Below are 9,870 nucleotides of genomic sequence, written 5' to 3' on the forward strand. Positions count from 1 at the left end.
GGAGCTGTTCAAGTGCTAATTCTTCAAACTCGCGCACTGCACTCTCGAGAGTTCTTTCTTTGTCTGCTGGTTTCCCAAATGGCTTCCGGGACAGAAGGTCAGCTGTGTACAGCTTTTTGCCGGGAGTGTTGGACATGGTGTAGTCGTACTCCAAAGGCGCATCCTGAAACGTTGAAGGCGAGGACTCAGCTCGTAAAGTCGTTTAGTCATCAGCAGCGGTATTAAAGGCTTGTGGTCCGTTTCCACGTGAAAGGGTGATCCCAGCAGGTATTTGCGGACATGTTCGCAAGCCCATGTGACTGCCAATGCCTCCTTATCGATTTGGGCATATATCTGATCTGTATCCGTAGGGGAGCGTGATGCATATGCCACAGGTAGGAGCTTTTCGTGCAACTGAAAAGTACAGCCCCATGACCGTGTGAGGAAGCGTCCACAGACACTGTGTGAGGCGACTGAGCATCGTAGCGAGTGCGAAATGGCGTCCTGCTTAAAGCTTGCTTGAGTTTGTCAAAACTCTGCTGCTGAGCTGGGCCCCAGTGCCAGTCGGCATCTTGGTGGAGCAAGTCTCTGAGAGGCTTTGTAAAGTCTGCTAGCCCTGGAAAAAATTTGGCTAGGTGGTTTGCAGAGCCCAACAAAGACCTCACTTCTGACACATCACATGGTGGGTCGAGCTGGACTATGGCCCTGACCTTTTTCGGGTCGGTGCTGACTCCTGTTGAGTTTACGACGTGTCCTAAAAATGTTACTTCTGTTTCTCAAAAGGAGCACTTGTCGATATTGAGGGTAACACCTACATCTTCCAGCTTCCTCAGCACCAGCAGTAGGTTGGTGTCGTGTTCCTCAGTTGTCTTCCCTGAGACAATGATGTCATCTTGTAGACAATTCACACCATCTAGTCCTTCGAGCACACGGAGCATTTCTCGTTGGTAGAACTCTGCCTCTGTGAAGATTCCGAAGGGAAGTCTCAGGAACAGGAACCTGCCAACTGGTGTGATGAAGGTTGTGTATTCGCGAGAGTCCTTGGACAGTGGCACCTGCCGGTACCCTGTTCGTGCATCTAGGCGGCTAAAAACTGTTGCACCTGCTAATTTTGCAAGACAGTCGTCCACTGTAGGCATGAGCACAAGTTCGCGTATTATTTGTTGGTTGAGTTGATCATAGTCCACGCAGATGCGCAGCTCACTGTTCATTTTTTGTGCGACAATTATTGGAAAACACCACTTGGTTGCTCGCTCGATCCTCTAGATGACTCCCAAGTCTTCCATCCTTTCTAGTTCTTTCTTCACAAGTGGAAGCAGTGAAAGAGGCATGCGCCTAGGATAACTGACTGCGTATGACTCAGCATCCTTATTGACTTTGATGCAGTACTCAGTCTTCACGACTCCAAGCCCAGACGTTAGCTTTGGGTATAATGCCAAGAAGTTGGGGACATCAGTTGATTGTGCGAGGGTTTCGTCTAGCTCAAGAGGGCGCTGTAGAATCCCAAGTGATTCTATAGTTGGTCGACTGAGCAGCGGTTCTTTTAATCATTTAATGATGAAGACAGCTTCTTGGACTTCAGTGTTGCACCAGGTGACTGCTGCATCGATGTAGCCAACAGTGGCTATCGCTGTCTGGCCTGGGCCTATCAACAGCTGTTGCGTTGACTTGATGGGTCCCATGACGGTTCTGTCGTACTGGTCGTGTGCGATTGCAATCACATCCGCGCCATTGTCGACCTTGAAGGTAAAAGGCAAGTTGTTCACGATAGCAGTAATCCTCCACGGCATGTTCACTCCCGCTTTGATTTCGCCTAGATATAGCTATCCGAGATCTTTCGGTCGTTGTCGAATACTCGAGGTCTCGTCCTTCGGCTTAGACATGCAGACGCGGGCGTTGTGGCCTTTTTACCCACACTGGTTGCACGTCTTGTCTATCGCGGGACACTGTGTCTTCGCGTGATCACGCACACCACCATGCCACGTGCAGCGTTCGTCTCCCGTCTTGTGTGTACGTTGAGGGCGCGACTTGAAAGGCACCTTCGCTTCGTTCCGGCGAGTTTTGACGTTTGTCTGCCCGCGAACTTCTCCCATGTCGAGAGCTGGCTGTTCGATGGAGCGAATTTCCTTGTGTTGAAGTTTCACGCTCTCTGAATTGCGGGTAGCTGTGATTGCTTTTTCGAGAGTGAGTTCTGCGTCAAGCTGTTGGCTCTCGCTGTTTTACGTCTCGCAAGCCGACCACGAGCCTGTGCCGAATCAGTTCGTCTTTGAGAGTTCCGTAATCGCATCTTTCGGCCATTTTGAACAGTTCAGTCGCAAATGCGTCGACGTTTTCATGCTGCTCTTGTTTCCGAGATTTAAATCGCGCTCTCTCACAGATGACATTCTCTCAAGGTAGGAAATGCTTTTCAAAAGCACTCACCGCTGGGGAGTATGATGCCATCTGTTCGTCTGTCAGTTTCAAAGCAGCGAGCACGTCCTCCGCTTCTTCGCCCATGGCTTAGAGAAATGTGTTGATTTGCGTCATCTCGTCCTGTCCTGTCAGACCGTAGATGAGTCGTTAGCATTCCCACCTGCGGTGCCATCGTGTCCTATCTTCGGGCTTGCGGAAATCGAGCTTTGTCGGCAGTTCCACGGCGAGCGGGTTGAACGTTATTCCCGGAGTGCCGCTCGCGCGCTCTTCGTTCGCGCCGCGAGTGTCTCGCATGACGCTGCGGCCGCTTACGTTGGGCTCGCTGTCCTGGGTGCCACGCTGCGTTGTTTACCCCGCCGCTGCTGCCATGAGGTAGACGTAGCCGGTATAACAAGCAAAACTTTATTTATACATCAGGTAATGGCGCCCGTTTTCGCTCTCCTTGGCGCGGTCGCCCATGCCGGGGTCTCCCGCCGGTCCGCCTGGTTAGCGTGCCGCTTGGGGTGCTGTCGTCAGTAGCGCCCACAGTGATGACAGTTGACAGCCGTGTGGTGCGGACGCGTGTTCCTATTGCACATGGCTACCAGAAACGGACGGACTGGCGAAAGCGGGAGCTTCCGAAGCGTAAAACAGATGAGTTCTTTCTTTTATTAACTTTATTTCGCTTTCAGCTAGTTAGGTTAGGTGCAACCTAAAGAAGAGATTTTAGCTCTTTGTCCTAGCGGCCTGGTTTTTCGTGCCGGCAACTAGATTTTCTTGGCGTTCATTTTTAACTATTGTGTTTAGATAAATAATTTTTTTCTAGCAGAATTAATTTTAACGCGTGTTTTTTTGCTAGCCGTTTCTTGTGTCTTCTTTTGGGAGTTTGTATATTCTGAGAATTCGTAATAGATATAGTTCAGTCGATACATGCTCAAGATGTGCAATCAAAAGAAGGTAAAGTGTACTCAGTGTGAAGCGCAGGTTAATCTCAAGGAAACGCGTTTTGACTCTGTAGGTGAAGCGGAAGGCAGCGACCTTTTGTGTCGGTGTTGCGTGCTGAGTGCGCGTTTAGATAGATTTGATCAAGTAAGGGACAGTTTAGTGTCTCGTGTGGATGATTCAGAAAATGAAGTACGTTTGTTAAGGATAGAAAATCAGAAACTGCTTGGACAGCTTCTTCAAATGGAAAAGAAACAGGCCGACTTTATTTTTAGAACCAACGAGGACGAACATTCCAGGACGGGCCACGTGGCTGGCACCAGCACTGGCATGGAAGGCAATGGCAATGTAGGTCAGTTGGATCCGAACCGACAGAGCTATTTAGAAGCAGCTAAGACGCCGCAAAAAAAAAGGAATGAAGAATGAAAATCCCGGGGCGCTGCGATCGTCCTGGAGGACAGACGTGCTCATATTAGCTCCGTCGCTAATTCCCGCTTTCGCAGTGCTAATTAGTTTGGATCGAGAAGCCTTTAATACCACCGTGTTCGTGAAGGTATCCGCCATCATCCGATACCTGACTTTTATCAAAGGTGCGTCATTTTCGAATTAGCGGACTTCCTGATTCAGCGCCAAGAGGAGACGCTAGGCCGAAGCGAACCTAGGGCTCGCTAGGCCTAGCCGGCCGTACTTCAGCCACGACATGGAGGATTCCGCCACCACTTCGGTGCATAACATCCAGATTTCCCCGATGAGCGTACAAGTAGCAGGAGAAGAAATTACCCCCGAGGAATTTCAACGCTCGCCCGGATGGCTGCACATCGGCGGGCACAGGAGGCGACCACGCCTGCAAGGAACGACGAGTGAGTCTACTTCTCAACCTGATACACCGAGCTCCCAGAAAAACCCTAAATTTATCAAGAGCGTTAGGGCCGCAGTTATTCGGGCGGCTCGCATGCCCGCCATGCCAGCAGAAGAAATTAAGATCGTCGTGTGTCCCCGCGGAGGGCTCGATATTTACAAGGCAGGAGCTGCATGCGTCACTACTGCCATCATGGTGGCAGCAGGAATTGAGGTGCCAGATCGAGCTGAGGATACAGCGTGTCCCAATGCTCAACAGAACATAATGGTGATCAGCACTCCGAGCGAAGAGCGGGCGGAAAAGTATGCTCGAATTCAAGCTATTAATGTGCAAGGCAACACGTACCAAGTGAGTGCTTATGGAACGGCCGCCCACGACACAGTCAAGGGCGTGATCAGAGGCATATCCCTCAAAGACAGCGAAGCTGAAATAATGCAGCAGGTCGTAACCAAGTACAACCCCTTCGCCGCGGGTGCGAAGCGTATCGGAAATACGACGACAGTCATCGTAGTGTTCAATGGTATCAAGGTTCCTAAGTATGTGCGATACGGATCCACGCTGTACCCGTGCAGTCTCTACAAGAAGCAAATAGAAGTTTGCAAGGTATGCGGCAAAATCGGCCACAGGCGCGACGTGTGTCCTACACCAAACGCACGTGTGTGCCTTTCATGCGGTGCTTCTAATCCAAGAGAGGGCCACACATGTGTCCCCAAATGCAAGCTCTGCGGTGAGCAACACCCCACCGGGGACCTCGTCTGCAAAGCCAAATACAAAATTCCATACGTCGTGCGGCGACGGAGATGGGAACGCAGCAACGCCGAAGAACAGCAAGAGGAAGCAGTCGAACGCAGTAACGCCGAAGAACATCACAAGCAAGCACTCGACTCAAGCTCGTTTCCACGTCTCGGACGCTCTCACTCGCGCAGTGCTTCCCGTAACGGATCCCGAAGGGCGTCGCGCAGCGCGTCGCGTGACCGTGACTCATCTCACAGGAACAAACGCGACGCTAAGCGTTCGCGCTCCCGTGACGGAATCAGTTGGGCGGACGCAGCAAAGGGCGAAGCTAAAAGCAGCAACGCAAGCTCTAACAGCGCCACTACTGGCCGAAGCACACAGAGCAGCTGGCAGGAATTGACTACCAGCCCCTACTACAAGGAACTCGAACAACTCCGTGTCGCCAACGCGACTCTGTTGGAAACCACGCGCCGGCTTACCCAAGAGCTAGCCGACGTCAAGAAAGAACTACAAGCACAGCGATTTCAGCCAACCATTGACCCAGCTCAGTCACCCGAGACACTTACACCCTCCGTTATCCCCGAGAACACCGACACGCCATCCCATCAAGGTGGTACACAATCAATGGACATATCACAAGACGAGCCCGAAGGGGAGAAAACCACTGACCCAACCCCCAAGAAACGAGCGCGCACCTCATCACGACAACATAAGACCTAACCCAATTGGAACTCAGCTCGAAACCAAAATTGAAGCGCTCACCAACATCTATGCCGACACGGCTGCCGTCACGGACCAACGCCTGGCGCGGCTGGAGAAGCTAATCACCACGTCCTACGGAACCATACAGGAGCGCTTCGACTTCATTGAACAAACCCTCAAGCCCATAGTATGCAGCCCCATCTTTGCTGCGCCATTCGCAAACCACCCATATCTCCAAAAACAGACGCAAGCCTCAACTCCATCACAACCATGTCCCAGCCCCAAGCCACAATAGGATCGCTGCCGAGCCTTACGGTCTGGCAGGGGAACTGCCACAGTTACAACAACAAGAGAGCAGTGCTGCAACAACACATCACCACGGTAACCAAGAAACCCTTATCATTCTGCTGCAAGAAACGATGACGGCGAACACAACCCTCGCTGGGTATCGCGCTCACGTTAGCCCAGCGGAGGGACGAGGCGTCTGCACATTCGTCCGCAAAGGGCTCCCGTTCATTGAACATCAGCTCGGACACGGCCGCAGCAGGGTGGAATACACCTTCACCGAAATCATTCCAAGCAAACAACGGAAAAACAGCCTGTTCATAGCTAACATATATAGTAACCTCAAGCACAAAACACAGAAATTCAAGACCCTCCTACACACAGCCAGCACCCAAGCCAAAGGCAACACTTTGCTGATTGGAGGAGACTTCAACGCCTCCCATCGAGCGTGGGGTTACGTGAAAGACAAGGCAAAAGGACGGGACCTACTACAGGATACCCTGGACCACGACTGCACCCTGATCACGGATCCCAATCATCCTACCCGAATCGGCAATTCCGTAGCACGAGACATCGCACCAGACCTTACATTCATCAAGAACGACCACACTGGCAAAGTAACATGGCGCAACACCGGCGTTGACCTGGGCAGTGACTACTACATCCTCGAAATTACGATTCCAAATCAATTCCGGGGCAACACCATTACACACAAATGGACGGATTGGGACGGTTTCCGTAAGGGACGACCAACCACACCGCAAGACATCACAAACATTGAAACCTGGTCGGCAGAGCTCCGCGATGCAGTGCACTCGGCCACTAAGACCATTGAAACGGACGAGGACATCATAGCTATGGACAGTCGTCTGGCCCATCTCATCGAGGCCAAACGTTCGATACAGGCGCGGTGGAAGCGGCAACGGCTGAATCGCAAATTGAGAAAGAAGGTGGCCGACTTAAACAGGGCCATTCAACATCACTGCAAGGTCCTGTGCCGTCAGCAGTGGAACGAAGTCTGCAACCGAGCTGACGGGCAACTACATCGTGGTTGCACATGGAATCTATTTCGGCACCTCCTACACGAAACTAAGACCAAGTCACACCAGCGCGATAGCCTGGTCTGCCTCATACACACCGCCACACAACGAGGAAAAGACGCCGTTATCAAGGCCCTGGAAGCCAAGTATCTGCCACACACGCCAACGGAAACCCACCCGCCATACGGGGGGCTGCCGAACGCGTGGCTCGACCGAGACATTACCATGTCAGAGGTACGGGCAGCGCTGCACGAGCTCAACGCCCGCTCAGCAGCCGGCCCCGATCTTATTACCAACAAGATGCTACGCAACCTCGACTATGCATCGATCGAGGCCCTAACCCGCTACTATAACGAATGCTGGCGTTCGGGCAAGCTCCCCCGACAGTGGAAAACGGCAAGAACAATCCTAATCCCTAAACCGGGCAAGCCATCGGATATCGGCAACTTGCGTCCCATCTCGTTCACGTCCTGCGTGGGCAAGGTGCTTGAGCACGTGCTTTCCAACCGGTGGCAGGAGTACCTGGAAAAGGAAAACCTATATCCGGATACGATGATCGGCTTCAGGCGCAGACTCAGCACACAAGATGCCATGCTCCAACTTAAACAAGAAATAATCGACAACAAGACACAAGACAGCAAAGTAATTCTGGGACTTGGTTTACAAAGCGCATTCGACAAAGTCAAACACTCAGCCATATTAGCACAAGTATCGAGACTCAACATGGGGGTGGCGAGCTACAATTACATCCAAGACTTCTTGACCAACCGCACGGTGGAACTGCACGCCGGAGACCTTAAGTTCCCCGAACACAAGCTCGGAAGCACGGGTACCCCGCAAGGTTCAGTCATCTCGCCATTGCTCTTCAACCTTGTCATGATCGGGGTAGCGAGGGCAGCAGAGGGGACCGGCGTCCGGCATACGATCTACGCCGACGATATTACCCTGTGGGCGGCAGGCGGCACCGACGCCAGCATTGAGCAGCAGCTCCAAGAGGCTGTTACTGCCATCGAGCAACACCTTAACGGCACAGGCCTAGTGTGCTCGCCCGCCAAATCACAGCTGTTCGTCCTCACACCATTACAACGGGGACGGAAACGCGCTCCCCCTCGGGAGTGCGATCACATAAAGATCGTGGCTGCATCGGGGCAGCGCATCCCCGAAGTTCCCAAGATCAGGGTCCTGGGCCTGCTACTAAACAAGAACGGCCGCAACGACGAGACCATCAACAAGATTACCACCAAGGCAATGGACGCTATCCGGCTCATACACCGAGTCTCGACACGATGGGCAGGCATGCGTGAAGACAGTCTTCTGCGCCTCGTCCAGTCGTTCGTGATCAGTCACATCGCCTACGTTGCGGCCTACCTCAACTGGCAGGCCGCTGACCGGACAAAGATAAACACGCTGATCAGACGGGTTTACAAGACGGCGCTGGGATTAATGGGGACCACGAGTACGGCTCGGCTCCTGCAGCTCGGCGTCCATAACACCTTAGAAGAAATAGCCGAGGCGCAGCTCACGGCGCAAATGGAGCGCCTCTCTACCACCAAGACAGGCCGCAGTATACTGACGTCCCTGGGTTACAATCCCCGAGCTCCCAGTCGGCAATCGTGCGATATCAGCGATGAGGCGTGGGCCCACATCCACGTGGACCCCATCCCGAAAAACATGCACCCCGAGTACAACCAAGAACGGCGGCAGGCGCGGGCCAAAGTCCTCGTCGAGCAACACGTCCAGGACCCGCACGCCCGGTTCGTGGACGCTGCGGAATACAAGCGAGAAGGATTCGTGGCAGTGGCCGTTGCGGCGGCTACCGGCATCAAAACAACGGCAGCGAGCGTGCGGTGCACGGACGCCACAGACGCCGAGGAGGTTGCCATCGCTCTGGCGATCTCGGAGGCCGAGTGTCGCACCGTGCTCAGCGACTCGAGGAACGCTGTGCGCAACTTTGTCAAGGGGCGAGCGTGCGCGCCGGCGGCCGCCATCATCAGTAAGCTCCAGCTTCAAGACCGCGGTAACACTATCCGCATCAAGTGGTTCCCGGCGCACGCGGGAGATTGTGCATCCTCACCGAATCACAACGAGACGGCCCATTCGGCGCCGCGAGCGCTTACCTTCCGCGCCCCCGAGAAGGACCGTTCCGAATGGTGGTTCGAAACAAAAGACAGAATGACCAGTTACGAGGAAGTGACAAAATTTTACCGCCTAGCTCGACGGACAATGCCGCCGCCTCACCCTGCACTTAGTCGGGAGGAGGCGGTCATCCTAAGGCAAATGCAAACCGGGTCACTCCTAGCCCCGGCAATGCTACACGTCCTCCACCCAGACATCTACACGAGTCATATGTGCAGTGTATGTCAAGTGGGTCCGGCGGACCAATGGCACATCATGTGGGACTGTGCCAGGTTCCCGACCAAAGCTGCATCCAGACATACCTGCCGGAACTTCAAAGTGCTGTGCAGAATACAGACAAGAACATGCAACTATGGGCCGTCCAGCAGGCCCGGGGTGCGCTCGAAAAGCACAAGCCTCACACCCACCACAAACGGGTCAAATTAGGTAGCGCAGAGTAGGGCTTAACCCCGGGTAGACGCTTGGCCAGCGTCACGACGCTTTAACCCGTCGTTTGCCGGCTCCCTAATAAAGTTTTACATACATACATACATGAAAATCCCAGAGAGAAGGACACAAATAACCGAAAGCAGGAGCAAATAGTTGGGAGAGGAAGAGAGAAGGCCCAGGTGCTTATTGCGGGAGATTCTATTATGAGCAGGTGCAACCGAGATATATTGCCGCATGAATGGATGGATGGAATATAGGAGCGTCCCCTTTGAAACGGGGTGGTAGCAGTAGCTATCCTGCTCGTTGTTCTCCCTATATCCTAATTATTGATTTAGATTGGTTAACTAAACCATCATTTATCTATTAAATTTT

At 53.0% G+C, this 9,870-nt stretch overlaps 1 protein-coding gene across 1 annotated transcript; it reads left to right on the forward strand.

The window, feature by feature from the left end:
• The first annotated feature begins 4,273 nt into the window (after positions 1-4,273).
• Positions 4,274-9,509, forward strand: LOC146194091 (uncharacterized). Its single transcript, XM_084595996.1, is given in 5 exon segments — positions 4,274-4,774; positions 5,643-5,795; positions 5,888-6,002; positions 6,005-9,370; positions 9,373-9,509. Coding segments are annotated over 5 exon segments (4,272 nt in total).
• Positions 9,510-9,870: the final 361 nt, after the last annotated feature.

The sequence above is a fragment of the Amblyomma maculatum genome, chromosome 3 (genome assembly GCF_055883805.1).
Source record: "Amblyomma maculatum isolate TAMU_Amacu chromosome 3, ASM5588380v1, whole genome shotgun sequence".
NCBI lineage: Eukaryota > Metazoa > Arthropoda > Arachnida > Ixodida > Ixodidae > Amblyomma > Amblyomma maculatum.